This window comes from Oryctolagus cuniculus, chromosome 1, assembly GCF_051225735.1.
Source record: "Oryctolagus cuniculus isolate XC-2025 breed Fujian yellow rabbit chromosome 1, ASM5122573v1, whole genome shotgun sequence".
Classification (NCBI taxonomy): Eukaryota; Metazoa; Chordata; class Mammalia; order Lagomorpha; family Leporidae; genus Oryctolagus; species Oryctolagus cuniculus.
Genome location: NC_142867.1, coordinates 226,509,022 through 226,536,937, shown reverse-complemented (window position 1 = coordinate 226,536,937; position 27,916 = coordinate 226,509,022). Strand labels below are relative to the sequence as shown.

General features: G+C 44.8%; 1 protein-coding gene across 1 annotated transcript in view; it reads right to left on the bottom strand.

Annotated features, from left to right (window-relative positions):
* MRRF (mitochondrial ribosome recycling factor) overlaps positions 1-27,916 on the bottom strand; it is a 61,350-nt gene that overhangs the window by 16,228 nt on the left and 17,206 nt on the right. The window contains exons 4-5 of the mRNA XM_002720494.6: positions 26,630-26,748; positions 18,515-18,606 (exon numbers count right to left, since the gene is read on the bottom strand). Coding sequence (XP_002720540.1) covers positions 18,515-18,606; positions 26,630-26,748 — 211 coding nt within the window. The remainder of the gene's footprint in view (positions 1-18,514; positions 18,607-26,629; positions 26,749-27,916) is intronic.

Sequence of the window (27,916 nt, the reverse complement as noted above, 5' to 3'; positions counted from 1 at the left end):
CGGAAATGCAGCAGCAGGACACAAACCCTGCTGGGACACACAAACCCCTATGGGATGCCGGCCCTGCAGGTTAGTGGCTTTACCAGCGAGGCCACAGTGCTGGCCCCTCAAATTTTCCTTTAGCCATAAAGCCCTGTCTTCAAAGAAAACCAAGGCAGACGTCCAATCCATAAAACAGATAAAAAGAGACTAATCCAGCGGGTGACAGGAAGGGCACCGGGGCCGGTGTGTGCTCTACCCCAGGCTACACAGCTCAGCTCCTACCCACCCGCTTCTGGGTCTGCCACTTACAGGCTCAGTGACCTTAAGCCAGTTAGTAAGACTCGCTAAGCCTGGTCTTCTCATCTGGACACAGAAATTATAAACAAACAAACAGCACCTCCATTCCTGAGTTACCTACTGTGAAACTCATTTAAAAGACAACTTCAAAAAGTTTATGGAAATGGAATTAAAAGGTAAGTTTGTTTCGGTGCAAAAAATTTTTGAAATGCATGTATATGAAGGATCTTCAAAAGTTCCTGAAAATGAATATTATGAAAAAGCAATGCATGGATTCCAAAAAAATTTTTTTGCACCAAAATAAACATCTTTTAATATATTTTTTCACTACCTTTTTGACGTGGCCTCCTATGTAGAAAGTAGCCAGCACAAAGCCCGGCAGACAATAAGCACTCCTCAGACAAAAGCTGTCTGTGCGGTTGCTGCTATTTATGTTCCGGCAACCCCAGAGGCATATGCACCTAAATAAGAGTTTATTTAAAGTTCCTATCAACTGAGAAATGACAGGACAAAAGTCTATGCTTCAGCAAGATGATTTTTTTGAGATCTGACGAGTAATTTAACAGGTTACATACATTTTAAAATCCAAATGCTGCCAGTACATTGCCCTGAAATGTCCTTTTTTCAGAATGAATTCATTCAATTCATAGTTCCATTCAACAACTACTTCCTGGGTACCTATTATATGCTCACTACTACAGCAGAAACAAAGGATAAAGCATTAAACACACAAGAATTTACAGTCTGGCAAGGAAGGCAGTCATTAAACAAACACATGCATGATTAATCACTAGGTCACAGTTGCAGTAAGCACTATAAAGATACAGAGTTCCACGAAAATAATTAGTGGGGGAAGGAAGTAGGATCAAGCTTTCCTAGTGGGACCCCAGGAATTCAATGTGGGGACACTTAAGCTAACTGATGGTGGAGTGGCTAAGAGCAGAGGGTGATAGTGAAAGGAGGGAACGGCATGTGGAAAGGCAATGCTTCTCTAAGCAAGAAGACCACAGCTCCTGAGGAGAGGGCAGCGTTGCTGGAGCACAGAGAAAGGGAGCAAAGGCTATCCCAGACAAGAAGGCAGGAGAGGCTGGCGAAGGCAGCACTGCACAGGCCCTTCCTTCAAGGCAATACAGATGCTCAAGTACACGCCTGCAACGGAATATTATTCAGTCTCCCAAAAGGAATGGATTCTGATATGTCCTGTGGCACGGATGAACACGAAAAACATTACACTGCACGAAATAAGCCCAACTTCAAAGTATGAGGTTCCTAGAGTTGTCAAATTCCTAAAGACAGAATGTAGAATTGTGATTACCCGGGGCTGAGGGAAGGGAGAAGTAGAGAGCTGTCTAAAGCAAAACAGAGTTCTGAGTCTGCAGGTACAAAGGTTCTGGAGACAGGCAGCGCAGCAGTGTGCGATGTACCTAACTGCCACTGAACTGCACCATTAAAAATGACTACATTTTAAAATGTACATTTTGCCGTAATTTTTAAAAACTAAAAAAATTTACTATTCTAGTGTGTGGGCCCCTGCTACCCATGTGGGATACCCGTATGAGGCTCCTGGTTCTTGCAGCCACTGGGGAGTGAACCAGTGGATGGAGGATCTCTCTGTCTCTCCTTCTCTTTCTCTGTAACTCTGCCTTTCAAAGAAACAAATAAATCTTTAAAATTAAAAGAGAGAGAGATCAGATATGTGCAAACCAGATCTAAGCACATGGCTGGTGTTCCCCAGGGACCTCCAGACAGGTAGACAGGAAGCTGAGAACCCCCTGTGGCAGCTTCTTGGCCGGGTGATGAAGACAGCAGCCTTTTCCGCTGGGGTCAGAGAGCCTCCCAGCATAAGGCAGGGGCTTGGGCCGGGCTGGCAGGGTCACACTTTGTTTGTACAAACTCCGCCAGGCAGATCTTCCAGTAACATCCTGGATGGGGGCCTTCCTGCAAAATTCCTTAAGCAGGTTCCCCTGAACAATGAGCAGAGGGCATGCCCCGCTGGTAACTAACACAACAGAGAACCCCACTGACTGCAATGATACTTCCTATTGTTTCAGGGAGAATGGGACACGTGTGCAAGGAAAGCTATGCACTAAAGGAAGCCCGCTCAGCTCGGACAATCACAGCAAAAATCCATCACAATGCAACACACACTCAACTTCAGAATGCTCTTTGGCCACATAAAGCAGGCTTTAAACAAGCAAAGGACAAATTTTAAGGCCTGGAACCTCAGCTGTGCCACTTGTTAGCTTCGGCACTTTGAGCATGATAGTCAACCTGTCCAAACTCAGTTTTCTCATGTATCAAACAGCAGTAAGAATATTACTGGAGTGGAAGACAGGAGTAAATGAAATGAAAGGTCTTGGAATGCTCCCAGTGCACACACAGGCAGGAGTTCAACCCCGGGTGTCTGTGTCATTCTTCTTACTACAGGATCTCTAGGACTTGGGGGCAACAGGAGTGGTGAGGGAGAAAATGGTCAAAACAGATTCAGTCACTTGGAGTTTGGGCTATGGAGTGAATGGTGAGCAGGGAGGGACAGAGCGATACAGAGGAGAGCATCGGGCAGTGAGGACAATGGGGACCACGAGTGGGGCACAGGCTGAGAGAAGGAAGCTGCACTTCAGGAATGGCATCCTCAAAACACAGTTCTGACAGTCGGTCCCTCAGGGAAACCCTGCCACCTCCTCACCGGGCTTCTCAGAAACTCCCCCGGCAGCAGCATCAGCCGCAATCAGCAGCAGACACATGCCCGGCTTCATTGTTTGCTGGTGGGAGCTGCCCAAGGACTTGGGGCCACCGGCCCTGAAGGAAATGTTTTTGTTTGTGTAGCCCAGCCAGATTTCCTATGCCACTAGGCACACCAGCCCTGCCCCCAGCCTACCAGCCTGCCTGACATCCATTAATGTCTCATAAAGACATCCGATCTTCTGGAGGTGTCCTTTCAGCCTAAAGGAACTCATACACTTTGGAAGGACGTCTACCACCAACAGTAATTGTGGCTCTCTGGGGACACAAGTGGCCACCCCCGTCATAGGTCTGTCTTGTGACTGAAACCTGAAATACACTCCAGCACAACAAAAAGAGAAAGAGCGTTGAGGGCAGGGACCGTGGCTCCACGTTCCCAGCTGAGTGGCTCTTCTCCTTCCACGTCAATCCCAGAAGGATGGAAGCCCAAGTCCTGGGTTCAGCAGACGTTATCTCTTGCCTCGGCCTCAATGTATACGAGAAAGAGCAGATTTTATGGTCAAAACAGTCCTGATTTCCAATCCTAGCTCTGCCACTTACAAGTCAAATAACTGTGGCAATCAACTCTTCCTCTCTGATTTGTAAGCGTTTAACAGAACAGTCTCTGAAGCCACACTGCCCGGGGTTCAAGGCCCAGGTCTACAGTTTCTTAGCTATGCAGCCCTGGACAAGTAAATTACCTCTCTGTGTCAGTTTTCCCATTTGCCAAATGTGTCCAATATCATTTATAGGACTGCTGTGAGGATGCAGTCAGCCACTGTGCTGCTATGTGGTGGGATGCTCAGCAAACAGACGGCTGTTACTTCTGCAACCTTTGCATGGGTGGGAGAATGCTCCCTTTTTTCCACAGTGTTAGGAGCAGGTAAGAGAGGAGCATTAAAGAACTTTGCACATGTAGGCACTGAGCTATTTTAACTTGTCATAATACTGTAATAAAACTAACAGTGATGTTCTCTGAGAGAGAGAGCGAGAGACAGCATATAGCAGCATGTCTACAAGTTCAGGCTCTGGAGAAAGGCTGCCTGTTCTTCCTCTTAATAACTGACACTGGACACAAAGAACCTCATTCCTCTGCGACTTAGTTTTTTCAACTGTAAAATGAAGATGATAATATATTGACTGCAGAAGATTTTGATTTTTATGAATATATTAGCTAATACAAATAGCACCTGGAACAGCAGCGGGCAAACAGTGAGTGCGCACATTCACTGACTCCATATACTGACTGCACTGTTATCTACTGACTACGTGCTAGGCTCTGCTCCAGCAGCTAGGGATACAGCAATGAACAAAAGTAATGTCAAAGCATTTACATCCTAGTGAAGGAGGCGGGGGAGGGGGAGAAGGAGAGAGGGAGGGAAGAAAAGATTGAGGGAGGGAGAGAGAAAGGGGGAGAGAGAGAGATTTTTAAAAGACACATAAGTGCTATGAAGAAAATAAAGCTAGATAAGGACTTAATTATCTAAGGTCTGTTCATATTTGCTCTGTCATCTGATCCAGGTGTCATCTACTCCCTTCAATAATAACAATGAGAACACCTGCAGAGCCTATGGACTCAGTAGCACTCTCCTCCATGCAGTGGCTTAGTGAATCTTCTCAACACTCCTATGATATTAGTGGTCCCATTATGTGGATTTTACAGATTAGAAAGCAAGAGGTTTAGACAGATCAAGTAACCCACCCAAGGTCACACAACGAGATCCTGGTAGACCTGGGATTTGAGCCCAGTGCAACCTGACTCCCAGATCTCAGGCCTCCTGCTATACTTCCTCTCTTTTGGTACTAGACAATTCAAGCAGCTATTTTTACTAGTGGTGTAATAAGAACAGCACTGGTCTCATACCCAGACATGCCTGGTATACAGCGAGGCACTGCTTAACAACGGCATGCATTCTGAGAAACTGCATCAGTAGGCAATTTCATCGTGTGCGAACACCATCAAGTTTACTTACACAAACCCAGATGGTTTAGTTCAAGAGACGTGCTAAACACGAGACATATGAGGTTGCTGCTGCTGGTTTATGGTATTTTTATAGAACCCCCTAAACAATGATAAATATATATATATTATAATGTGAATACAAGGGATGTTCAAGAAGTCATGGAAATGTGCATTATGAAAAACTACGTATGGGGGCCAGTGCTGTGGCATAGAAGGTTAAGACACCACCCACAGTGCCAGTATCCCATATGGGCACCTGTTCATGTCCTGGCTGCTCCACTTCCAGTCCAGCTCCCTGATAATGTGCCTGGGAAGGCAGCAGAAGATAGCCCAAGTCCCTGGGCCCCTGTCACTCATGTGGGAGACCCAGAAGAAGCTCCTGGTTCCTGACTTTGGCCTGGTTCAAACCCGGCTGTTGCGGCTATTTGGGGCATGGACCAGTAGATGGAAAACTATGTATGAATTTCATTTTTTGGCAGCAAAATAAACTCATCTTTTAATTCCATGTTTCCATGAACTTTTTAAAGTCCAAAACCCAGCAATATAGATATTCATTATCAAGTATTATGGATTGTACTATACATAATTGTAGACGCTATACTTTCATATGGTTGGCAGCATCACCATAAACATGTAGTATGTCACGCTATGTAAATAATGCATCACACTATGACATATGACAGCTGCAACATCATCAGATAAGAGGAATTTTTCAGCTCCATTATAATCTTTTTTAATTAATTAATTTTTATTTATTTGATAGGCACAGTGACAGAGAGAGATAGGGGACCACAGCCATGCATGCAGTCTGCTGCTGATCAAAATATTGTCACCCATGGTGTGTGGCCATATAATTCATTGCTACTCCTCCAGCTCCCATTACATATCCAAAAGCAGTGAGGAAAAAGGAGGGAAGAATCCACAGAGGAATATAATGGACAAGTGGTCTGACCCAGAGCTATCAAATGCCAGTTAATGTAAATAGGCTCATGACAACAAAGGGAGGAGGACAGGGACAAGGTAAGGACACAGGAACCTGTCCTTTCATGCAAGCATTTGCATCAGTATTTGTGGCAACTTTCTCCTCAACCCAGGCTCCACTCCTGATTCCTGACTGCTCTTGTGTGTTCCAAGCCTCACATCTGTGCTGGGAGAGAGAGCCCATTGCACACACTGGGGACCTGCAACAAAAGGAGGTAATTTCTAAAAAGTCACAGGAGAAGGCAGTCATCCTGAAGCTGCGTGGAGCCTCCTCAGGTCTGGGAGGTAGAAAGAGACAGTGTACTGGCACTCATCCAGGAGTGAATGGAACAGCCTGCAGCAGCAGCAATGGCAAGCAGGCAGCAGAATGAGGCCTGAAAGGCAGCTGCATTTGTTCAAGTGCAGGCTGTGGCTGTGTGGCTGTCCCAGCACAAGTCAGTCATTAGGTATTTTCTGTTTTTATTTTCCTTCAAGGTTGCTAGAGATCTGTATGTGTGTGGGTCATGTAAAAAAAAAAAAGTTATTATTAGGGACCAGTGTTGAGGCACAGTGGGTTAAGCTACCATCTACAATGCTGGCATTCCATATGGACTCCAGTTTTAAAATCTGGAAGGAAATATACGTACTAAACATTAATACTCATTACTTCTGGGAAGAATACTTGGGGAACAGTTAAACTTTTTATATATTTCTGTGTGATTTGAATTTTTTTTAAAGTTTATTTATTTATTTGAAAGGCAGAGCCACAGAAAGAAAGAAAGGAGAGACAGAGAGAGAGATTGCTCATCTGTTGGTCTACTCCTCAAATGGCCGCAACAGACAGGACTGGCCCAGGCTGAAGCCAGGAGCTAGGAGCTTCTTCCAGGTCTTCCACATGGGTGCAGGGGCCCAAGCACTTGGGCCATCCTCCACTGCTTTCTCAGGCACATTGGCAGGGAGCTGGATCAGAAGTGGAACAGCTGAGACTTGAACCGGCGCCCATATAGGATGCCAGTACTGCCAGCTTTAACTCACAGAGCCACAGCACCAGCCCCAGATTTGAATTCTTATGAAAAACATGTATTATTTTTGCAATTAAGAGAGATTTAAATTATATTTCTGATAAGAACATAATATTCAGAATAAATAAAGATATCTTACAACTAAATAACACAAGGACAAACAATCCAAACTAAAACTAGGCAAAGAACTTGAATAGAGATTTTTCTGAAAAAAGATACTCAAAAATCCAATAAGCACATAAAAAGATGTTCAACATCATTAACCATGGGAAACACAAATAGAAAACATAATGAAATGTCACTTCACACCCACTCGAGTGGTAATAGTAACAAGGGTTGGCAAAGAGATGGAGGAACTGGAACCCTCAAATATTGCTAGTGAGAATGTAAACTGTGTAGTCCCTGTGGAAAGGTTTGACAGTCCCTCAAAAAGCTAAAAATAGGGGGCTGGGGGGTGAGCATTTGGCCCAGAAGTGAAGATGTCATTTGGTATGCCTGCATCCCATATCTGAGTGCTGGGTTTGAGTCCTGGCTCTGCTCCTGATTCCAACTTTCTGCTAATGTTTACCCTGGGAGGCAGCAGGTGATGGCTCAAGTGGTTGAGTATCTGCTACCCATGTGAGAGACCTGGATGCAGTTTCTGGTTCCTGGCTTTAGCCTGCCCCAGGTCCAGCTTTTGTAGGAATCTGGGAAGTGAACCAGCAGGTGGAAGATCTCGGTCTGTCTTTCAAATAAATAAAATGAATTTTAATAATTAAAGAAAAAAGAGTACTGTTACATGCTATAATATGGCTGAATCTTGAAAATACTATGCTATGTGAAGAAGTCCATCACAAAAGACTACATATTGTGTGATTCCATTTGTATAAAACATTCAGAATAGGCAAACCTATAGAGATAAAAGTTGATTAGTAGTTGCCTAGAGCAACCTTAAGAGGTTTTTTGGGGAAAGGGGTGGCGGCTGCTAGTGAAACAGGGTTGTTTTTTGTGGTAATGATGAAAATTTCCTGAAATCAATTGCATTGATGGCTGCACTTCTTGATGAATATACAAAACTCCAGAGTTGTATACTGTCAATGGGTGAGTTATATGTCAAGGAAGCTGTTAAAAAAGCCATATGCCTTTCCATTGAATAGTACGGGCATTCCAAGTGGAACCCTGAATGAAAGCAGCATGTCCCAGGGCAGTGAAGACAACGCCCCCGAAAGAGTCACCTAACACCAACAGAAAAGGTCACAGGAAGGATCAGTAAGGACTGCAAACCTGACAATGACAGTTGTACAAGTGACATTAACCTCACTTCTGAGTTCCTTTCCTGTCTTCACTGGTGTCAGACCTGCTCTGCAAACTTTAGGCTCTCCTGACGACTACTGCTTCCTCTCCCCTTTATCTCTCACAGGAACGTCTCCCAGTCAATTGTCACGAAAGCATATTTTGCTGTTATCCCATTTTCCGGATGAGGACGCTGACTTGCACAGTTTAAATAACGAGCCTATCTTGGGCTCTCCCTGGCAGGGCAGCAGCTACCCCTCCCCACTGCCTCAGCTTGGAGCACACCCTACCCTACCCTCCGCAGCTTGCTCTCCCTCACAAAGCCTAGTCATCAGCCAAGAGAAAGCGCACGTCAGCATTTGGTGGGGAAAACACTTGAGAAAGAGAATTGAGGCTGGGGGAACGATAACACAGGGGCTTTTTACTGCTGTCTGGGGAGCTCCCTGGTCTGATTCTAAGTGTAATTCTCCTTCCTATCACCTTGGAACAAAGTCTGAGGGAAACAGCCTAGTCTAGGCACCATGTCTGTCATTCCAACAACGCTCAGAGGAAGAGAGGGACCTGAGACCTTGGGGAGCGGTTCAATCGGTAGAGATGCCAAAGAAGAGTCTGAATCTCTCACCTGCACTGGAAGCATACAGCAAGCCTCACACCACAGGCAGGACTAGTCACTGGATTTTCTTATTTGAACTATGCCTTCCAGGAGGTGTGTTCACTGTAATTCATATTCACAGAACAAACTGAGTGCTTATCAACAATCAAACTACAGTGTTCCCGAGCAACTTAAATTCTCACATAATTACAACATAATGACTCAATTCCTCCCAACCCTAAAAATGAAGGGAAGGACAGAAAACTATACAAGCATGAGTCTGGGGGAGGGAGTTAGTGAGGAAGAGAAGGCAGGATGGCATTAAGGACTAAAAGAGAAATCAGCAAATAGAAATAAAATGTCCTTGGTTTTACTCCCAAATTTAATCAGAGGAAAAAAAAAAGATGGTTCCAAGATAATAATACTCTAAAACAAAGGAATTACAATTTATGCAGTCCTTTTGATATGCCAGGCAGGCCTCACATACAATATTCTATGACTGCTCAAAACCATACCACGTATTCCCATTTCACAGATAAAGAGGCTGAAACTCCAAAATGTTCACCAACTTGCCCAAGGTATCGCAGCGGGCATGGAGGTGCCACTCAGATCGTCCTCCAGAAGAACCTACTACGAGGAATACAAATGCCTGGCACCTTCAGCCCCCTGTGACATTCACACTGAGGTCACACGGAGGACACATTCCCCAGCTACTCCCAGCCAACCACCATGCATGGCAGAGGTACTGCAGCCAGACCACTACACACAGTATGGGATCCATCCGGGGGCTGTCTTTGCCCTGGAGGCCCCTTCAGCCAGGCGGAGACTTCCTCAAAACTGCACTGCAGTGAGTCTCCTTCTCTCCAGTCGTCTCTTTTCTTCTCTGGTGTTGAGCCTAAACCCCTGTCTGCTCCTGCTCCATCTCCACTTGCGTCTGCTGCAATTTATCTCCTGTACATCCTAGAGGCAACTGCTTCTCAGAGGACCCGTGCTACCATACCCAGAGAGTAAAACACAGAGGGACAAACTGGTGAGGAAGTCAGGGTGCTAAATCCAATGATCAGTTGGCAGACCTCACCCTTAAGCCATGAGCAGAATTCAGCGTACCTCTTCTTTCAATGTCCTCACCTGGTTTCCAGGACCCCACCCCCTCCCCCTCTCCTCCCTTGCTGGCCCCTTGTTCTCAGTCTCCTTTGCCCGTTCCTCCTCATCTCACTGACCCCTAATCCATGAAGCGATGGGTCCAGGGCTGAGTCCCAGAGCACTTCTCCTCATCATCGACATTTACTCTCTGATCTCAGGCAATTTCATGGCCTCCTTTACATGTTCATGACTCCCGTGCACTGCATTCCAAATTCACTGACCCAACAGCCTACTGACCTCTCCAGTTAGATGCCCAGGGCACCGCCTAATAGGCCTGACCAACCCTGCTCTTCCTTCACATCCAACCCATCCCCTCCAAGTCTGCCCATCTCAGTAAACAGCAACTCCTTCCTGACAGCTTCTCAGGCTGAGAACTCTGAAGTCACCCTGAAGTCCTCTCTAAATCCACATCCAATACATCAAAACATCCTGGCAGCTTTTCCTTTAAAACTCATCTAGAATCCAACCACTTCTCACCACCTCTTCCACGACCAACTCTAACCCAGGACACCAGCATCTCTTGTTGGCATGATTGCAGTAGCTCCTAATGGTCTCCTTTCACCTTGTATTTCTACAGTAAAACCCTCAAAACAGCAGCTGGGAAGATGCTCAGAATCTAAGTTGTACCTCTCTCCTGATCCAGGCTTCTCAATGCTTGCCATTCCACTCCAAGTAAGAAGCCAAAATCCTCAGGGAAATCCATGAGTCCTTACATGAGTCAGTCTCCCCACTCCCTCGGCTCTCATCTCTGGTTCCTCTTCCTTCACTGTGCCACAGTCAACACAGGTCCTCTTGCTGTTACTTGAATGTCCCAGGTGGACTCCTTCCTCAGGGCCTTTGCACTTCCTGCTTCAGCGCCATATATAAGCATGGTTCACTCCCTCACATCATCCAGTTCTCACCTCGCATACTGGCCTTCTGAAGACTTGTGTGGACATACATCTTCCTTAATACTGAACCACCACCAGGGCCAGCGCTGTGGCACAGCGGGTTAATGCCCTGGCCTGAAGCACCAGGCATCCCATATGGGTGCTGGTTTGAGACCCAGCTGCTCTACTTCCAATCCAGCTCTCTGCTATGATCTGGGAAAGCAGTGGAAGACAGCCCAGGTCATTGGGCTCCTGCACCCACATGGGAGACCTAGAAGAGGCTCCTGGCTCCTGGCTTCAGATCAGCCCAGCTCCAGCCGATGCGGCCAATTGGGGAGTGAATCAGCGGATTGAGGACCTCTCTCTCTCTCTCTGCCTCTCCTCTCTGTAACTCTGACTTTCAAAGAAAAAAAAATACTGAACCACCATCACCACTCCCATCCATGGCATGGCATCCTTTATTTCTCTTCTCCCACCCTCTCCACACACACACTGTAAATGTATGTTATTGACCATCTCCCCAGAAGGGCAAAGGCTTTGTCTGGCTTATTCATTACTTTATCTACAGTGTCTACAACTATGCCTGATATACAGGAAATATTTAAAAAATATGTTATAAACTCATGAATGTCCCAGAAGTTTCACATCCCAAGACAAAAACTATATTCTCTTAAAAGCAGGCAAGTGGTTGTCTGGCACCAGAGGAGTAGGACTGGAGACTGACCCGTGAAGAGGCAGAGTGGGACTCGCTGGGGTGAATGAATACTCTACATCCTGATGGGGATGACAGGTACAGAGTCACATATATTTGCCAAAACTCATCATGTACACTTGAAATGGGTTCATTTTATTATTTGAAAGTTAAAACTAAATATAGTTAGGTTATATAATTAACATTTAAAGTACCAACAGCTGACCCTTGACACAAAAACAAACAAGTAAACACAAAACAAAAACAGAACATACTCTTAGAAGTCCACAGACGCAAGGATACAGATGTTAAAGTCAAACAGACCCAAGTGTGAGTCCTGCTCAACTCAGCTTTTATGAGCTAAACACAGCTGAGCAAGTTATTTAACTTCTCTCATGCTTACTTTGCTTATGTATAAAAACAACAAACATAATGGGGCCGGCGCTGTGGCATAGTGGGCTAGGCCTCCATCTGCGGTGCCAGCATCCCTTATGGGCGCTGGTTCACGTCCCAGCTGCTCCTCTTCCAATCCAGCTCTCTGCTATGGCCTGGGAAAGCAGTAGAAGATGGCCCAAGTCCTTGGGCCCCTGCACCCACATGGGAGACCCAGAAGGAGCTCCTGGCTCCTGGTTCCTGGCTTCGGATTGGTCCAGCTCTGGCTAGCGCAGCCATTTGGGGAGTGAACCAGTGGATAGAAGACCTTTCTCTCTGTCTCTCCCTCTCTCTGTAACGCTATCTCTCAAATAAATAAAATCTTTAAAAATGAAAAACACATGTAATAACAGAACAAAGCAATTTAGATAATACAGCAAAGGACCTAGAATTTAGCTTGCACTCAATACAGGGTCATTTTGCTTGATATTAGTATTGCCACACAGGGGGCCGGGGAGATACTCAACCCCAGTAGGTTTCTGTAAACAGTGACAGAAAGTGTGGGTCTGATGGTGGAGGGCTCACGAGAGTGCAGCAGATGGTTGTCTGGCCCTGAAACCTGGAAAGTGTGGCCCTGAGGAGCACGCTGCAAACAAGCCCTCGGGCAAGGAGCAGCAAGAGCAACACTGAGGCCCCTCCCCTCCACGTTCACTTGCTGCCCAATTTTCCTTCCCCAACCTCCCACTCCCAGCGGAAGAACAGGGAGGGAGGCCTCAGCAGTGAGGAAAAAGTGAAAGAAAAGTGAAGAAATTTAAACCCAGACATTGACATTTGGAAACTGGCTCGTGCTACGTGTAAAATATGAACACTAAGCAGCCTTAAGAGAGTGAAGAAGTCTCATCAGGGAAAGCAATGATGCACTGTTAAGTGAAAAAAAAAGTGCAGTAACAGTACGCATAATATAATCCAAAATCCTCACAAGAAAAATGGAGGAGATACACATACATGGCCTTGCACAGGAAAACCCTAGAAAATCAAATGGCTACGGTGGTTCCCTGCGAAGAAGAGGTGTTTCAATTTTTAGTTAGCTTAGTGTAAAATAAGATCTACGCAGACACTGATAGAAGAAGACAAGAAGGATGAAGGAAGGACGCAGCCTCAGCGGGGAACAGAGTCAACCACGCGTGCCTTTGTCTTCTCCGCGTGAATTCGTGATTTCCTTATAGTGTCACTTAAAGCCAGACACGCACTCAACAATCGCCAACCCCAACAGCCCCACCCCACCTAGGGTGGCTTTCTCATTGACATCTTAGTAAAACAATGAGTTTGGGATGGTGTGTTTGTCTTGGGGCATACAAATAAGGCAGAGACCAAAATCTGACCTGATTAAAATAAACTGCTACTCAAAACTTTTCAAGATTCCTATTTAAAAAGTGAAAAACATATTCCAGGGAGATCATCTTTCAGGAGAAAAGAACAGGAAGAAAGGCAGCAATAAAGATCCCGATTTTGGCCCTACTTCTGCCATTTCCTATCTGTCTGGCAGTGGACATCAACTTGAGGAGCTTCTGGTCTCTCGGCAGCCAACTGAGGCTGAGAATATCCTCTCACCCATAGAGTAGTTGGGAGTATCTGGAGGCGAGTCTAAAGCATTCAGTTCAGCTCCTCGGGGTACTGCAACTCTCAGATGGGTGCTTAATAAATAGTGCCCAGAAAGCAATAAGAAGAAGGAAGAAGGGCCCGGCGCCACGGCTCACTTGGCTAATCTTCCACCTGCGGCGCCGGCATCCCATATGGGCACCAGGTTCTAGTCCCTGTTGCCCCTCTTCCAGTCCAGCTCTCTGCTGTGGCTCGGGAGGGCAGTGGAGGATGGCCCAAGTGCTTGGGCCCCTGTACCCGCATGGGAGATCAGGAGGAAGCACCTGGCTCCTGGCTTTGGATCGGCACAGCGCCAGCTGTGGTGGCCATTTGGAGAGTGAACCAACAGAAGGAAGACCTTTCTCTCTGTCTCTCTCTCACTGTCTAGAACTCTACCTGTCAAATAAATTAAAAAAACAAACAAACAAACAAAAACAGAGCCTCGTGGGCCTGGTGGCATTTCACCTGAGAAGACGACAGCCAGGATGAAAATGTACATGAAGCCACAAGAGCTGCTTCTCAGAGGCCATAGAGAGGCCGGTGATGGGGACCACGTAGGCTCCCATGTGGCCTGTTATCGATTTAGGATTATCTTCCACCTACTTCTCAAAAGCTCAGAGGCAGAGTAAGACAGTAAGAATCACAGAGAGGGTATACTCATTTAAACAGGAATGCAAGAATCAGAGCAGCGCAACAGGGAGAAGTAGTCACACTAAGATCTGCTGTGACTGAAAATAAAACTTAGCTCTGGGCATTCAGAGTGAAGATAAAAATGCCAACTTACAGGTGTCACCAGGCAGAGGAAGAGCGCAATCAGCCAGGACAGGCAAAGTTTCCTGGAACTACATTCAAAATATTATAACTAGAAACTGATCCTAGGAACTTATGCTTCTCATTCCCCCCACATCACAAACTCCTAACGCGAGCTGTGATGTGTTATTCTCTTCCTTACAGCTTTGCCAATTATTGGCTGTGTGACCTGGGGTCGATGGCTGACCTCTCTGAACCTGTTTCCTCGCACCTAAAAGGGACCACACATTTGTGAAGGAAGTAAAGGAAACAGTAACATTTAGCACTAACTCAGTCTATCAAAAACTTCATGAACATTATTTCACTGAAATCTTCCAATAACCATGTAAGGCAAAATCCATAAATTATTATTTTATAGATGAACTCTGTGAGATTCAGAGAGGCAAAGAAAGTTGCCACTGTCACAAAGCTAAAAGGTAGAAGGGCTAGAACTCAATTTCATGCTTAGGTGGCACGAAGGCACACATTTAACCTTTATACTTTTTTCAACTTTCCATGTGTACGTTAGGCACATAATGATTCCTGGCACATAGTAGGTGTTCAACATATTAGTTCCCTTGCTTGCTCCTCCTTTTTATCCTAAAATGATAGATATATAACAAATTGAAACTCCACTGAAATAACAGTATCTTCTAGTCACATAGTTTAAGGAAGTCACATTAGCTAAATTAGCTAATCTATTTTTTCTATCACTGTCACTGCATCTCTGCCTATTATTATGCACTATTTCAACTGTTCTACAAATAAGGAGCTAGAAGTCAGCAAGCCGCTGGGTGATATGCCCAGAGTCATATGGAAGTCACTGCCAAAACCACATAGAAACTCAGTCCTCTTCCTTCTAAATCAGCCTTTCTCCTCTCACATGACACAGCCTCCATAATAAAGAACAGATCATTCGTTTTTTATCTGGAAAACTACCAAACCTATAACTCAATAAGGGGCCTCATGACCCCACCACCTTGTCAAAGGGAAGAAAGTATATAAAAAATGAGTTTTGCAGGAGAGGCGGTTTGGGTCCAACAACTTTCTCTTGGATTACACCCATTAACAAAGATAAAATAATGTAGAAAAGAATGCAACAGATCCCTATGTCTATGTCCTTGGAAACTGAAGTTAAACACACTGATTCTTCAAACTTACATGCTGTGCACCCAGGGCAATCATGGACTCCTGTGGGGCTGCAGGGGTGCTATTATTTCAACCATATCTTTGAAAGAAAATGTGATTCTCAATCAGGCCACTCTAAGAATTAGTTAGCAATAAGCAGCACTAACTGATGGGGTCTCAGGCTTCTGGAACTTCAGAAGGGAGCTGGCAGGCCACTGAGGACAGCCCTTCACATGGGACATGAAGGAACAGAGGCCCAGAGAGGCTAAGTGGCTTGTCTAAGGTTTCCCAGACAGGACAGCAAGAACTAGGAAATAAACCTCTGGTTATCATCTATTCCACTACTAAATCTCACCTCTAAGGTCCATGAGCACACCTAGCACTTTGCTGAACTACCCTCTGCAAAGAAAATGCAGGGAGTAATCGGGATTCTAATTCTGCAGTACTTCCTTGCCCTGTGATCTTGGGCGAGTCCCTTAGTTTCTCTGAGTTTCAGTTTTCTCCTCTGCAAACTGTGGGTCCTAGGAAGTTCCACAAATTAGCTAGAGGTAAACAACAAGGGGTTTGGCACACAGCCTGTGAGCTCCAAGAAGGCAAGGTGTGTGCAGGACCTGTGGGTGTGTACATCCCTAGCACAGAGCCTGGCCCAGAGACATTCTCAGAGAACTCACTGAGCAGACTGATGAAGTGACCAAGCAAACAGGTACTGGACTTGAATCCAAGTCTACCTGACCCGTAAGATACCTGCTTTCAAAGCAGGATGTTAATTCAGCCCTACAGAGCACTGAGGACACAGCAGAACTAGACAGTCATTTTCTGGCCCCAAGTTAGAAAAACATTCAGTGGGGAAAGTTCCTGGATTCTCTGTGTTAGGACTACTTCTTGTTGGCGGCCTGCACACATCCTTTAGAATCAACTAAACCTGAGTTTAGGGCCCAGCCTCAGCACAAGCAGTGTGGCCTTGGAGAGATCATTTTACCTTTTACTTCTTTGAACCTAAATTTCCAAACCTGGAGAGGGGAAAAAACCTACTTTACAAGGTTCATATGACAAATGAGGCAATATAAAAAAAATCCAGGATAACTCCAAAAAAAAGACATTTGATTCGAGTTAGACTTAATTTCCCTCCTAGTTATTTGGAAGCTGCATTCATTTCATATTCATTAAACGTTGTTTCCTTTTGAATCCTCCTTATCTGTAATAAAGCCCCAAGACTATCTCCTTACTTTCCTTACCCTCTTCATAGTCTTTACCATCACTTGACACTATATTAGGTAGGTATGTTGACATCACATTGCTTTTCAACTTACCATGCCTACTCATCATCTATCAGGTAAGCCTTGGAAGATGGGGACCTTTTGCTGTTTGTTTTGTTTACTGCTATATCCCAACAACTAGGAAAGTACCTGGCATGTAGTTACTGCTTAATAAATACTTTTTGAATGATCAAACAAATTAATTCAGTGAGTATGTGAAAGTCTGTGTGGGAAAAGGGATTTAGGGCCATCACTCTGGTGCAGCAGGTAAAGCTGACATCTCATGTGGGTGCCAGTTCAAGTCCTGGATGCTCTACTTCCAATCCAGCTCTTGGCTAATGCACTTGGGAAAGCAGTGGAAGATGGTCCAAGTGCTTGGGCCCCTGTCACGCACGTGGGAGATCCAGATGAAGCTCCTGGCTCCTGGCTTCCGACCAGGCCATTTCAGCCATTTGGGGAATGAACCAGTGGATGAAAGAGCTCTGTCTCCCTCTCTGCAACTCTGTATTTCAAATTAACTTTTTTTTTTTAAAGAGGAATTTAAATCTCCTGTCAAGGAATCTGAGAAGACTTAGGTTTCATCTGGGCTGAGGGAGTCACATCCCGCCTTCCTGGGTTCACCTGTCCCATGTATTCTCCGTCTTAATCAGCAGCCAGAGACACCCTCAAAAAGTCCACATGAGATCAAGTCAGCCCCTCCTTTAACCCCATCAGTGGCTTTCTGCTGACCTAGAACAAAGCCCCATGCCTCAGAAGGCACCTTTCCCAGCATGTACAACCTGCACCTACCACTCTCTCCTGGAGGCTGCCCCATGCTGGCTTCTTTCTCAAACATGCCTTGATCTTGTCTTCTTCTTCTTCTTCTTTATTTAAAAATGAACACAGCATTTTTTGTTCACTTGAAATTTTAAGTTCTATATACTAATACAGCTAATATTCTGTTTTTATGTCTGAAACTCAACCAGCAGGGATTAATGGCTCTTCACGAACAAGCGCCGATCTCACTTCTGACTCAGGCCCTTTGTGCTTACTGTCCACTCTGTCTAGAATGCTCTTCCCTCTGCCAGCTACTCTTCATCATTTACTTCTCCACAAAAAGTTACCTCTTTTTTAAAAAAATATTTATTTATTTGAAAGGCAGAGTTAGAGAGAGAGAGAGAAAGAGAGAGAGAGAGACATCTTCCATCTGCTGGACCACTCCCCAGATGGCCTAACAACCAGGGCTGGGCCAGGCCAAAGCCAAGAACACTATCCGGATCTCCCATGTGTATGAAGGGGCCCAAGACTAGGCCATTTTCCACTGCTTTCCCAGGTGCATTAGCAGGGAACTGGATCAGAAGTTGAGCAGCCAGAACTAGAACGGGTGCTTATATGGGATGCCACATCATAGGCAGCAGCTCAACCCGCTGCACCACAATGTAAGTCCCAAATGTTACCTCCTTCCAGAGTCTTCAGGCTGCAGTTGCGTGTCACCACTACCCTCACCAAGATACTCTCTTTTCAAGCCCATTGCCGTTTCTTTCCTCAGAGCATTTCATTACCTGGAATGATTTTATTTACCTACTTGTCCTCTTTCCAACCAGAATGTAAACTACATGAGGACAAGGGATTTCTCAAGCTACTGCTACAGACACAGCCTCTAGAACAACAGGCACTCAAAAATATCTCCAAATCAGTAAACTGGATCTCAGAAGAAGCTTTCCAAGATGAAAGGGGCAGTAGGGCGGGCTATCAGCTTAGCAGCACAGTGGGGCATTGGTTTCTTTCCAAGGACAGCCACCTCATTTCACTGAAATATGTGAATTTCAGACAAACTCACTTCGGAATGGGTACCCGAATTAATGTCCCTTCCACTTCTGGGTTCAGATTCATTCCACTTTCTCTTATAGCCTTGATAGCTGCAGCTGTACACTGAAAACCAGATCAAAAGGTAAACAGAATTAGTAAATAATTATTACCAGATGCAAGCCCTCCGTCGATAACTGGCAACCCATCTTGGCAGAACATGGAAACATTTAGTTCTGTTACCAGTAAGATCAGGAAGTTACATTGGTGTAGAGTGCTTTGATCAAGCTGAATAGCAAACTCTGTCCACTCCTGGTACCAGTGTACAGCAGGAGGGAAAAAAGAGAAGAAAAAATAAAAAGAAAACAGCTCTGCTTCTTTGAAAAGATTTCAATGGTTTGAGGCAACACAGATCAAAACCACAATAAATCCTCAAGGGAGGGGGGCTGGTCTGTGCAAAGATTGGTGTAAAGACAGATGAAAGATTTCATACGTTAAAAATTCCAGTTGACATTTTACACTCAAAATGTACCAGTGCCGATTTGGAATGAGTAAATAAATTTAACTCATTCGCATCTACACTCACACCAAACTCACTCACGTTTTCTGAGTGAGCAATGAATCCGCTGGTGTGCGTTACAGGAAAGCTAGTTCTTCTGAACAGGAAGCTGCAAGCCTCTGTTCCAATCTGAGACCCTGTGACACCTGAACCTCAGGAGACAGGCAGAGAACATGAGCAAGACCTCTCTCTCTGTGCTCACACATGGTAACACCCAGTCATCATCCTACGAAGGTAAGAACCCACAAACCCTCACACAAAGCGGAGTCGATGCCCTCATGTAGCTGCTGTCCTGACGTCCTTCAGGGCTCCTCTAGCAGGTTTGCTCACCAGCGTGCCAATTGTCAACTGCTATGCTGACTTCTCAAAGCGCCTCACCTCACATTTAAGCTACACTATAACTGCAACCACACCTGATTTGTAAAGGATAACAAGAAAACTGTGTGTGTGTGTGTGTGTGTGTGCGCGCGCACATGTGTGTGTGTCTGTGTGAGAGAGAGAGAGAGATGGGGGAAGAGAGACAGAAAGAGATTGGCACAACAATGTGGAATTCATGAAACCAAAGCCTCTGACATTTTCAAAAGAATTTTAGGTTTGACCAGAGCCAGTACACATCACTTGTATTCATCTGGCAACTCTGGGCCTGGAGTTCCTCTCGAGTTTCTGGTTTGAATGTATGGGAGCGGATACACACCTGTTTTAATTTACTAGGTGTCTGCTGTTGTTGCTATTGTTTGTGTATGAGGTACCTAAAAAGCTTATCCATTTTTCAAATGACCTTAATTCTTCACCATATAAGGTGTCACCATAAGGTCAAACAACCATCCACACACAGATGAACAATCCCCTTGGGAGGCTGTAAAAGACTCCAACGGTGTGGCCACTGCTTAAAATAGTAAATTATTTCCTTAACCGGATTCTTTTATTGTTAAGTATTTATTTATTTATTTGAAAGGCAGAGAGAGAGGGAAAGAGAGGGAACCCATATTCGGTTCACTCCCCAGATGCCAGCCACAGCCAGGAGATTGATGCTTGAAGCCAGAAACTCAAATCAGGTGTCCCATGTGGGTGACAGCAAGGCAGTTACGTGAGTCATCACTGCTGCTTCCCAAGGTCTGCATTAGCAGGAGCTGGAATCAGGAGCTGGAGCTCAGAGTCAAACTCTGGCAATCCAATGTGGGAACCAGTATCTTAAACACATCTCAAGCAACCGGCCAAAAGTCTGTCCCCCAGAGAGTAAGTTCTTTTTTTTTTTTTTTTTTTAAGATTTTATTTATTCATTTGAGAGGTAGAGTTACAGACAGTGAGAGGGAAAGAGAAAGAGAAAGGGCTTCCAATAACTGGTTCATTCCCCCAAAAGGCTGTAACGGCTAGAGCTGGGCCACTCCAAAGCCAGGAGCCAGGAGAATCCTCCAGGTCTCCCATGCGGGCGCAAAGGCCCAAGTTCTTGGGCCATCTTCTACTGCTTTCCCAGGCTATAGCAAAGAGCTGGATCAGAGGAGGAACAGCCAAGACTAGAACCAGCGCCCATAGGACTAACCTACTGCACCACAGTGCCAGCCCGATAGTTCTTTTTTTTTTTTTTTTTAAGATTTATTTTATTTATTTGAAAGAGTTACAGAGAGAGGTAGATAGAGAGAGAGGTCTTCCATCCGCTGGTTCACTCTGCAATGGCCGGCTGGAGCTGCGCCGATCCGAAGCCAGGAGCCAGGAGCTTCTTCCAGGTCTATGTGGTTGCAGGGGCCCAAGGACTTGAGCCACCTTCTGCTGCTTTCCCAGGCCATAGCAGAGAGCTGGATCAGAAGTGGAGCAGCCAGGACTAGCACCAGCACCCCCGCCTCAGGCCAGGGCTTTAACCCATCATGCCACATTGCCAGTCCCTAGTAAGTTCTTAAACTGGTTATCTCTAACCAGATAATCAGAGCTGGAAGGGCTCTCTGACAATCAAGTACAGCCTCTATTTTCTATAGCGCAGACATGGTCTTCCCTGAGAACCCAAAAGACAAAGAACCCCACACATTGCACTTTCTGTTATTGGCACAGTGTGAAGGGAAAGCTGAATGAAGATTCAGTCCCATGATGTTACCCTGTCTGCATTTTTTTCCAGATGCCCAAGTTCAGTGCATACAGTAATTGTTACATAAAGAATTTGATTTTTTTAATAGCCAAAAATAATTTGGAACTAGGTCTGGTGTATAAAGGGCATGGGGCTGGTGCTGTGATATAGTGAGCTAAGCCTCCACCTGGGGCACAAGTATCCCATATGGGTGCCAGTTTAAGTCTTGGCTGCTCCACTTTCAATCCAGCTCTCTGCTAGGGCCTGGGAAAGCAGCAGAAGATGGCCCAAGTGCTTGGGCCCCTGCACCCACATGGGAGACCAGGAAGAAGCTCCTGGCTCCTGACTCCAGACTGGCAATCAGTTGGGGAGTGAGCCATCAGAGGGAAGACCTTTTTCTCTGTCTTTCCCTCTCTTTGTCTGTAACTCTACCTCTCAAATAAATAAATAAATATTAAAAAAATAAAGAGCATGGCCAATGTACATAAAAGAGTTGGATAAGGAAGTGAAATCAATTTTCCTCTACAAGAGAACTGTCATCCTCCTTTAATAAAATGAAATAGATTTTCAAAGTTAACAATTAGGGGGAAATCTCTACTTTGGAGGAACAGGCTAATTTCAAGTGTCCCCAATCCTCTTCGGTGGCTTCTCACTAAATGACCAATGGTCTCCCACTACAACATCCCACCACCACCACCTCCACTTCACACTCTGGCCCAAGAATTTCCATATTACCTTTCTCTGTGGGCACAAGAGCAACTAGTGCTGACACTAAACAGGACAGGGACTGTGTTTCTGTTATACCTGTTATACCTTCCCAGTGCAACACACAGTACCAGGGACTAGGTAAGTGCTCAGTAAAAGCTTATTGAATAAATATATTAATGATATGGCTCAGATCTATTACAAAATTCATTTTATTGCTTACTTTATACTTGAACTTTCCTATGCCTTTTCATATACAGGAAAAATATGTTAATCAAGCAAAGTTTCATTTTGCAAAGAAACCTACTGAAAAAAATTGTTCTTCTAACATATTCTAGATATGTATACTTTGGTTTGACATGGTAGAATGCAGAACCTCAGAGAATTGGAGTTATTTTCCCAACATGATATAAGAAACACTATGGTTCAGATAAAAAAAAAAAAAAAGGTATACATTCCTGTGACATTTCTCTCTCTTATCCATAGCTTTTATTCCCATTGGTGGTATGCTCACCAGTACCCCAAGCCAAATACTTTCTCAAAGGGCAACACTGGCCAACTGATTATGGTTGTTTTGAGTATCGTGTTGAGAAAGACTCTAGACTCCACATGGAAAGAGGTCTGTGATCAATCAGCAGTTTCTACCATTGCCATTCTTTTCATTTATTTGAAAAGCAAAGTTGCAGAGAGAGATCTTCCATCCTTGGGTTTACTCCCAAATTAGCCTGAACAGCCAGAGCTGGGCCAAACCAAAGCCAGGAGCCACAAGAACTCCTGGTCTCCCATGTGGGTGGCAGGAGCCCGAGCACTTGGGCCACCTTCTGCTGCTTTCTCAGGTGCAGTAGCGGGAGCTCAATCAGCAGTGGAGCAGCTGGGACTCAAAGCGGCACCCATATGGGATGCCAGTGACACAGGCAGCAGCTTAACCTGCTACACCACAACACCAGCCCTTACCATTGCTATTCTTAAGCTATTAAGTTCTGAAGGACTAAAGACATGAAACTTTTGTAGACAGGTGAACGAGTCCTTGAGGATTTAGATTCATGTCAGCTCTGTTAGAATCATATCAACTATTGGCCTTCCGTTTTCTTTATACCTCAATGAGCACCTGGAATGTAAGGTATATCAAAGCAGAGACCTAGTCTCTCCTAGTCAACACTGAATTCCCAGTGCCTCAAATAGAACCTAATCAACTGAAGGGAATCCAAGAGTATGTGTTGAATTGATGAATGAATGGAGAAAGGAGCATAGGCAATCACATCCAGCAAAGATCTGTGTTCAAATCCTGGCTCTATGACAACAGTGCAAACTTCGAAGGGGTACTACTCTGAGCCTCAGTTTCCTCATGGATAAAATGGACTAAATGATACCTAACTTTACAGAGCACCTGGGCTGATTGTATGAAATAAACACAAGAAAGGAACTGGCAGCACAAGAGACACTTAATACACATTAACTCTCTTCCTTCCAAAAAGTGTTACAGAGCCTGTTGATTTTTTTTTCATTTGCCTTGTTTTGTTCAAGGGTTTTTACTCCCTTCTTTTCTCTCCCATCATTAACTCTAGCTGCAGGCAAGTTCATAGAAGGCAGCAACTGTGTGTATCATTTATCAAGCGGGACACATGTTAAACAAATGCAACACGGTTTTCTGTCTTTAATGCACTAAGATTATGCATGTAAATCTGTATTGTGTCACTGCAGCATGACACAGAAACGCTCAGGTTTGGAAAAAAAAAAACCAACAGTATGTGAAACAGAAAGGAATTACATAAACACAGAGAGGATTAGCTCAGCATTTTAAAGCTTCGAACCTGGGTACTCTATAGACGGCTTCTAAGCTAGAGGAAGGAAATGTTTAGTTAGAGCTATTTGTTTAATATATACACCAGATGAGATAAAGGAATTCAAAAGACAATGTAACTCACACTTCCTCACTCTGTCCCTATAAATGAACTTCTCTGAGATGCTTGTACAAAATTTTTTCAAAATCCATTGAATTTCAACTTGGAGAAATGGCAAAGATGCTTTGGTTAAAAAAAATGAAGACATACTCCAACTTCCTAAGAAAAAATTAGGCTGTTCATACCTCCTCCTGCCTCTTAAGATGCTCTGGTAGCCAATCAGGAGCTGCTTCTGTGAATGTCATTTGCTATTTAATAACAGAAGTGGCGGGCTCTGAAAGGCAATCTGTCTGATGAGGTCTTCAAGCTGTGTAATTAGGAGGCTATTCCCTAAATTGGCCTGCAGTGCCTATGGGATTAGATGAACAAGGAAGAGAGGCCTCAGTGGTTCAGAGGGGCCAGAAAAGGAAAGAGGTGACAGTTCTCTTTTCCTCCCTTTCTCTGCTCCTCAGTAACACCAGCACTGAGTGCTTCTCTTCCATCAACCTAATGACAAGTATCCATCCCTTCAAGGAGAGTTTACTGACTGATTCCACGTGCTAGGCACTGTGTTTGATGCTGGACACAATGAACAACTTAGCTAATGCCTATATTCCAAGCTTACAATTCAACACCAGCGAGATGGAAAATAAACATAAATAAATGTGTAACTAATGAGTGATAAGTGCAATGAAGGGAAAAAAATTGCTATATGAGAAAGCTTAGTGTGGAAGAAGAGTTTAGACTGGGTGAACTAAGGAGGGCTTCCCTGCCAAAGTGACATTTCAGCTACGATCCAAAAACACAAGTAGTAGCTTACCAAACAAGGGCATTCCCAGCAACAGAACAGTACAGGCAAAGCCTAGGATGCAAAGGACTCTGAGGGACTGAAAGACAAGCAAGGTTAGAACACCGTGCACTGTAGCGTAGTGGGTTAAGCTGCTGCCTATAGTGCTGGCATCCCAAATGGGTGCCAGTTCCAGTCCTGGTTGCTCCACTTCTGATCCAGCTCTCTGCTATGGCCTGAGAAAGCAGTAGCAGATGGCCCAAGTGCTTGGGCTCCTGTATCTCTGTGGGAGATCCACAAGAAGCTCCAGGCTCTTGGCTTTGGATCCACCCAGCCCCAGCTGCTGCAGACATTTGGGGAGTGAACCAGCAGATGGAATATCTCTCTCCCCATACCCCTGACTCTCTCTGCCTCTGCCTCTCTGTAACTCTGCCATTCAAATAAGTAAAAAGTGTAAAAAAAAAGAAAGAAAGAAAGAAAGAAAGAAAGAAAGAAAGAAAGAAAGAAAGAAAGAAAGAAAGAAAGAAAGATTGATTCAGGATGACAGGGGCACAAGATTGAAGAGGCTACCAGAGGCCAGATCATGCAAAGCCTTCTAGGCTACTGTAAGGATTTCTCACTTTTTCTTAAAGATTATTTGAGGCCAATAATAAATTTAAAGTATGAGAATGACGTGATTCAACATATTTTTTAAAGATTTATTTTATTTATTTGAAAGGCAGAGTTACCCAGAGAGTCAGAGAGACCTTCCTTCCACTATTCACTCACCAAACGGCAGAACAGAGAGAGAAAGAAAGAGAGAGAGAGAGAGAGAGAGAGAGAGAACTTCCATCTGTGGGTTCACTCCCCAAGTGGCCGCAACAGCCTGGGCCAGGCCAAAGCCAGGAGCCAGGAACTTCATCTATGTCTCTCATGTGGATGCAGGACCCCAAGGATTGGGGCTATCTTCCACTGCTTTCCCAGGTGCATCAGCAGGGAGCTGGAACAGAAGTGGAGTAGCTGGGACTCAAACCAGAGCCCATATGGGCTGCATCGCAGGCGGCAGCTTAACCTGCTACGCCACACCAGCTCCAACATATATTCTCAACAGCTTACTCTGGCAGAAGTAAGGAGAATAGAGGGGTAGTGGTAACAGTACCCTACAAGTGTGCCTGGCACATGAAGTGCAACAGCTCTATTTTATGAATGTGTGTGCTTAATAAGGGCTTGCTTTCTTCCCTTTCTCTTCTTCTCTGACCTAGTTTGTTGACTCCAAATGATGGCCTGTGTTTTTGGACAGAACTACTGAAATGACCAGAATTGGAAGGATCCTTCACTTCATGTTAGCAGATGAGGAAATGGAGGCCAGGAGAGAGAACCAACTTGCCCAAGGTCAAACAGCCCATTAGTGGCAGAGACAGGACCAGATCCCGGGTCCACTAGGACTTCCAATCCAGACCAATTCTTAGTGGACCAACAAGGAAAAGCCTACTCATCTTCCTCAACTAAACTTAAAATAGTTAAGCTTCAAGGTTTCAATGATCTAATGTAACCCACCTTCCTGTCTTGAGAGCACTGTGCTCCATTCAATTCTTTAAGTCAATCTACCTTGAAAGGAATGAGTTCCTGGAGGATCTGCTCCAAATACGAATGCAGACGTCACAGACTGGTGGCCTTCAGACCACATCTGCCCATTAATATGTTTCATTTCACAGTCTTAAAAAAAAAAAGGGAACTGGTCATCACTTGACAAACAAGTTCATAAAATAATTTGAGTTTACTAGATTTTCTGGAAATGAAAATCCTAGTATCCACTAACTCTCATTACCAGGCCCACTTTTTGCCTGGCAGTGATCAGCAGGAGCTGGGCAGAGGCCCTCCCACAGACACAGCCCAGCCTTTCCAATTTCCCAGAGCGCCCTGCCATGTTGGCCAGATGCCCAACTCTGCATCTCCATCACTGCTTTTTGTAGGTGAGTCTTGTTTCAGTTTTCCAATTTCTTGCCTGATCTCCAGCATTTGAGCTTAACAAAGAAGGTATTCAGAAATAGAAAAGAGCTTTCCCTTATCCTTAAGTTCCCTCTATTATGTCTTCTCTCTTGTTGCATCCTCCTGATGTGATCCAGCCTCCTCTATCCCCAAGGAGAACGCAGAGAACAACCCTTTCAGCAAGGCCCCCTTACCTCTGGGAAGCTGGCCATATTCACCAAAATCAGCTGTGGTGACTTCATGGAGATCTGGCTAATTTGGTTTAAAGCAAGCTTCCCATCAGCAGTCACCACAGTAATCTGATCAAGGGATCCTAAAAAAAAAAAAAAAAAAATTAAAAAATAAAAATAAAAATGTTTTAAAATTACAGGGTCTTAGAATTACAATACAAAATTTAGGACCTTAGTAGCCCCACAGCTAACCCCCTTTTTAATTCAGACTCCACACACACTTAGGGATCCCTTATCAATGTGATAAGACTATTCTAAGCACTTCTATTGGAGCAGTACTGATAGTGATGGGAAGTGCTTGACACTGCTAGAACTAAGCTGGAATTTCCTATCTGCCACTGGGGTGGCCACCCATCCTTCTCCGCCTGAACCTGAGGGGTCTCCTGTGACCCAAGACTTCCAGAGCTAAAAGTAGAAAGAGCTGATCCATTGATTCCCTCCTCCACTCCACCCCCCCACCAACTCCGACCCCCTCACCCCTGCCTCCAGCCACTTTGCCATCTACTAGCTGTGAAACGTGGGACCAGTTCAATTATCCTCTCTGTCTTGGTTTCCAATTCAGACATAAGGTAACTATCTTACAGGATTAAAGTGAGGACTCCAGCTAAAGGGTTTTAGCTAAATACAGACAATCGAATATATAAAAGATACCAAAATAATAAACAGTACCCTTTTTAGTGCTTATAATTTCTCTCTGACATTGCATTATTCTCTTCACTTTCAGATGAGAAAATGAGCCTGGAGAAGGCTAACTGGGCCAAGAGCATAGAGCTAACAAAAGGAAACCATCAAGAGCCAAGACCCAAACTCAGCTGTGCTTTATTCTTATCTCAGTCAAAGGTCTTTCTGAAAGTGGAACACAAATCCTGCTCAGCAACACGATCAGCCAGGGGCTTTGTGACTTGGATTGCTGGGCCCCACCCCAGATTCTGACTCTGGAGAGGCTATGGAGCCTGTGATTTTTGGGGAGACTTCAATTTTTTAAGTTCATCAGGATGATTCTGACACATAGCCAAGTTCGGAACCATTCCCTTATGCTACCTTGATTTTGATACCTAAATCCTCTTCAGAAAGAAGCCCATTAAAAAAGGAAAAAGAAAAAAATCCTGGGAAGCAGAAGATGATGGTTCCAGTGCTTTGTCCCCTGACACCCACATGGATGTAGTTTCTGGCTCCTAGCTTCAGCCTGGCTCAGTCCCAGTTAGTGTAGACAACTGGGGAGTGAACCAGCAGATGGAAGAGCTCTCTCAG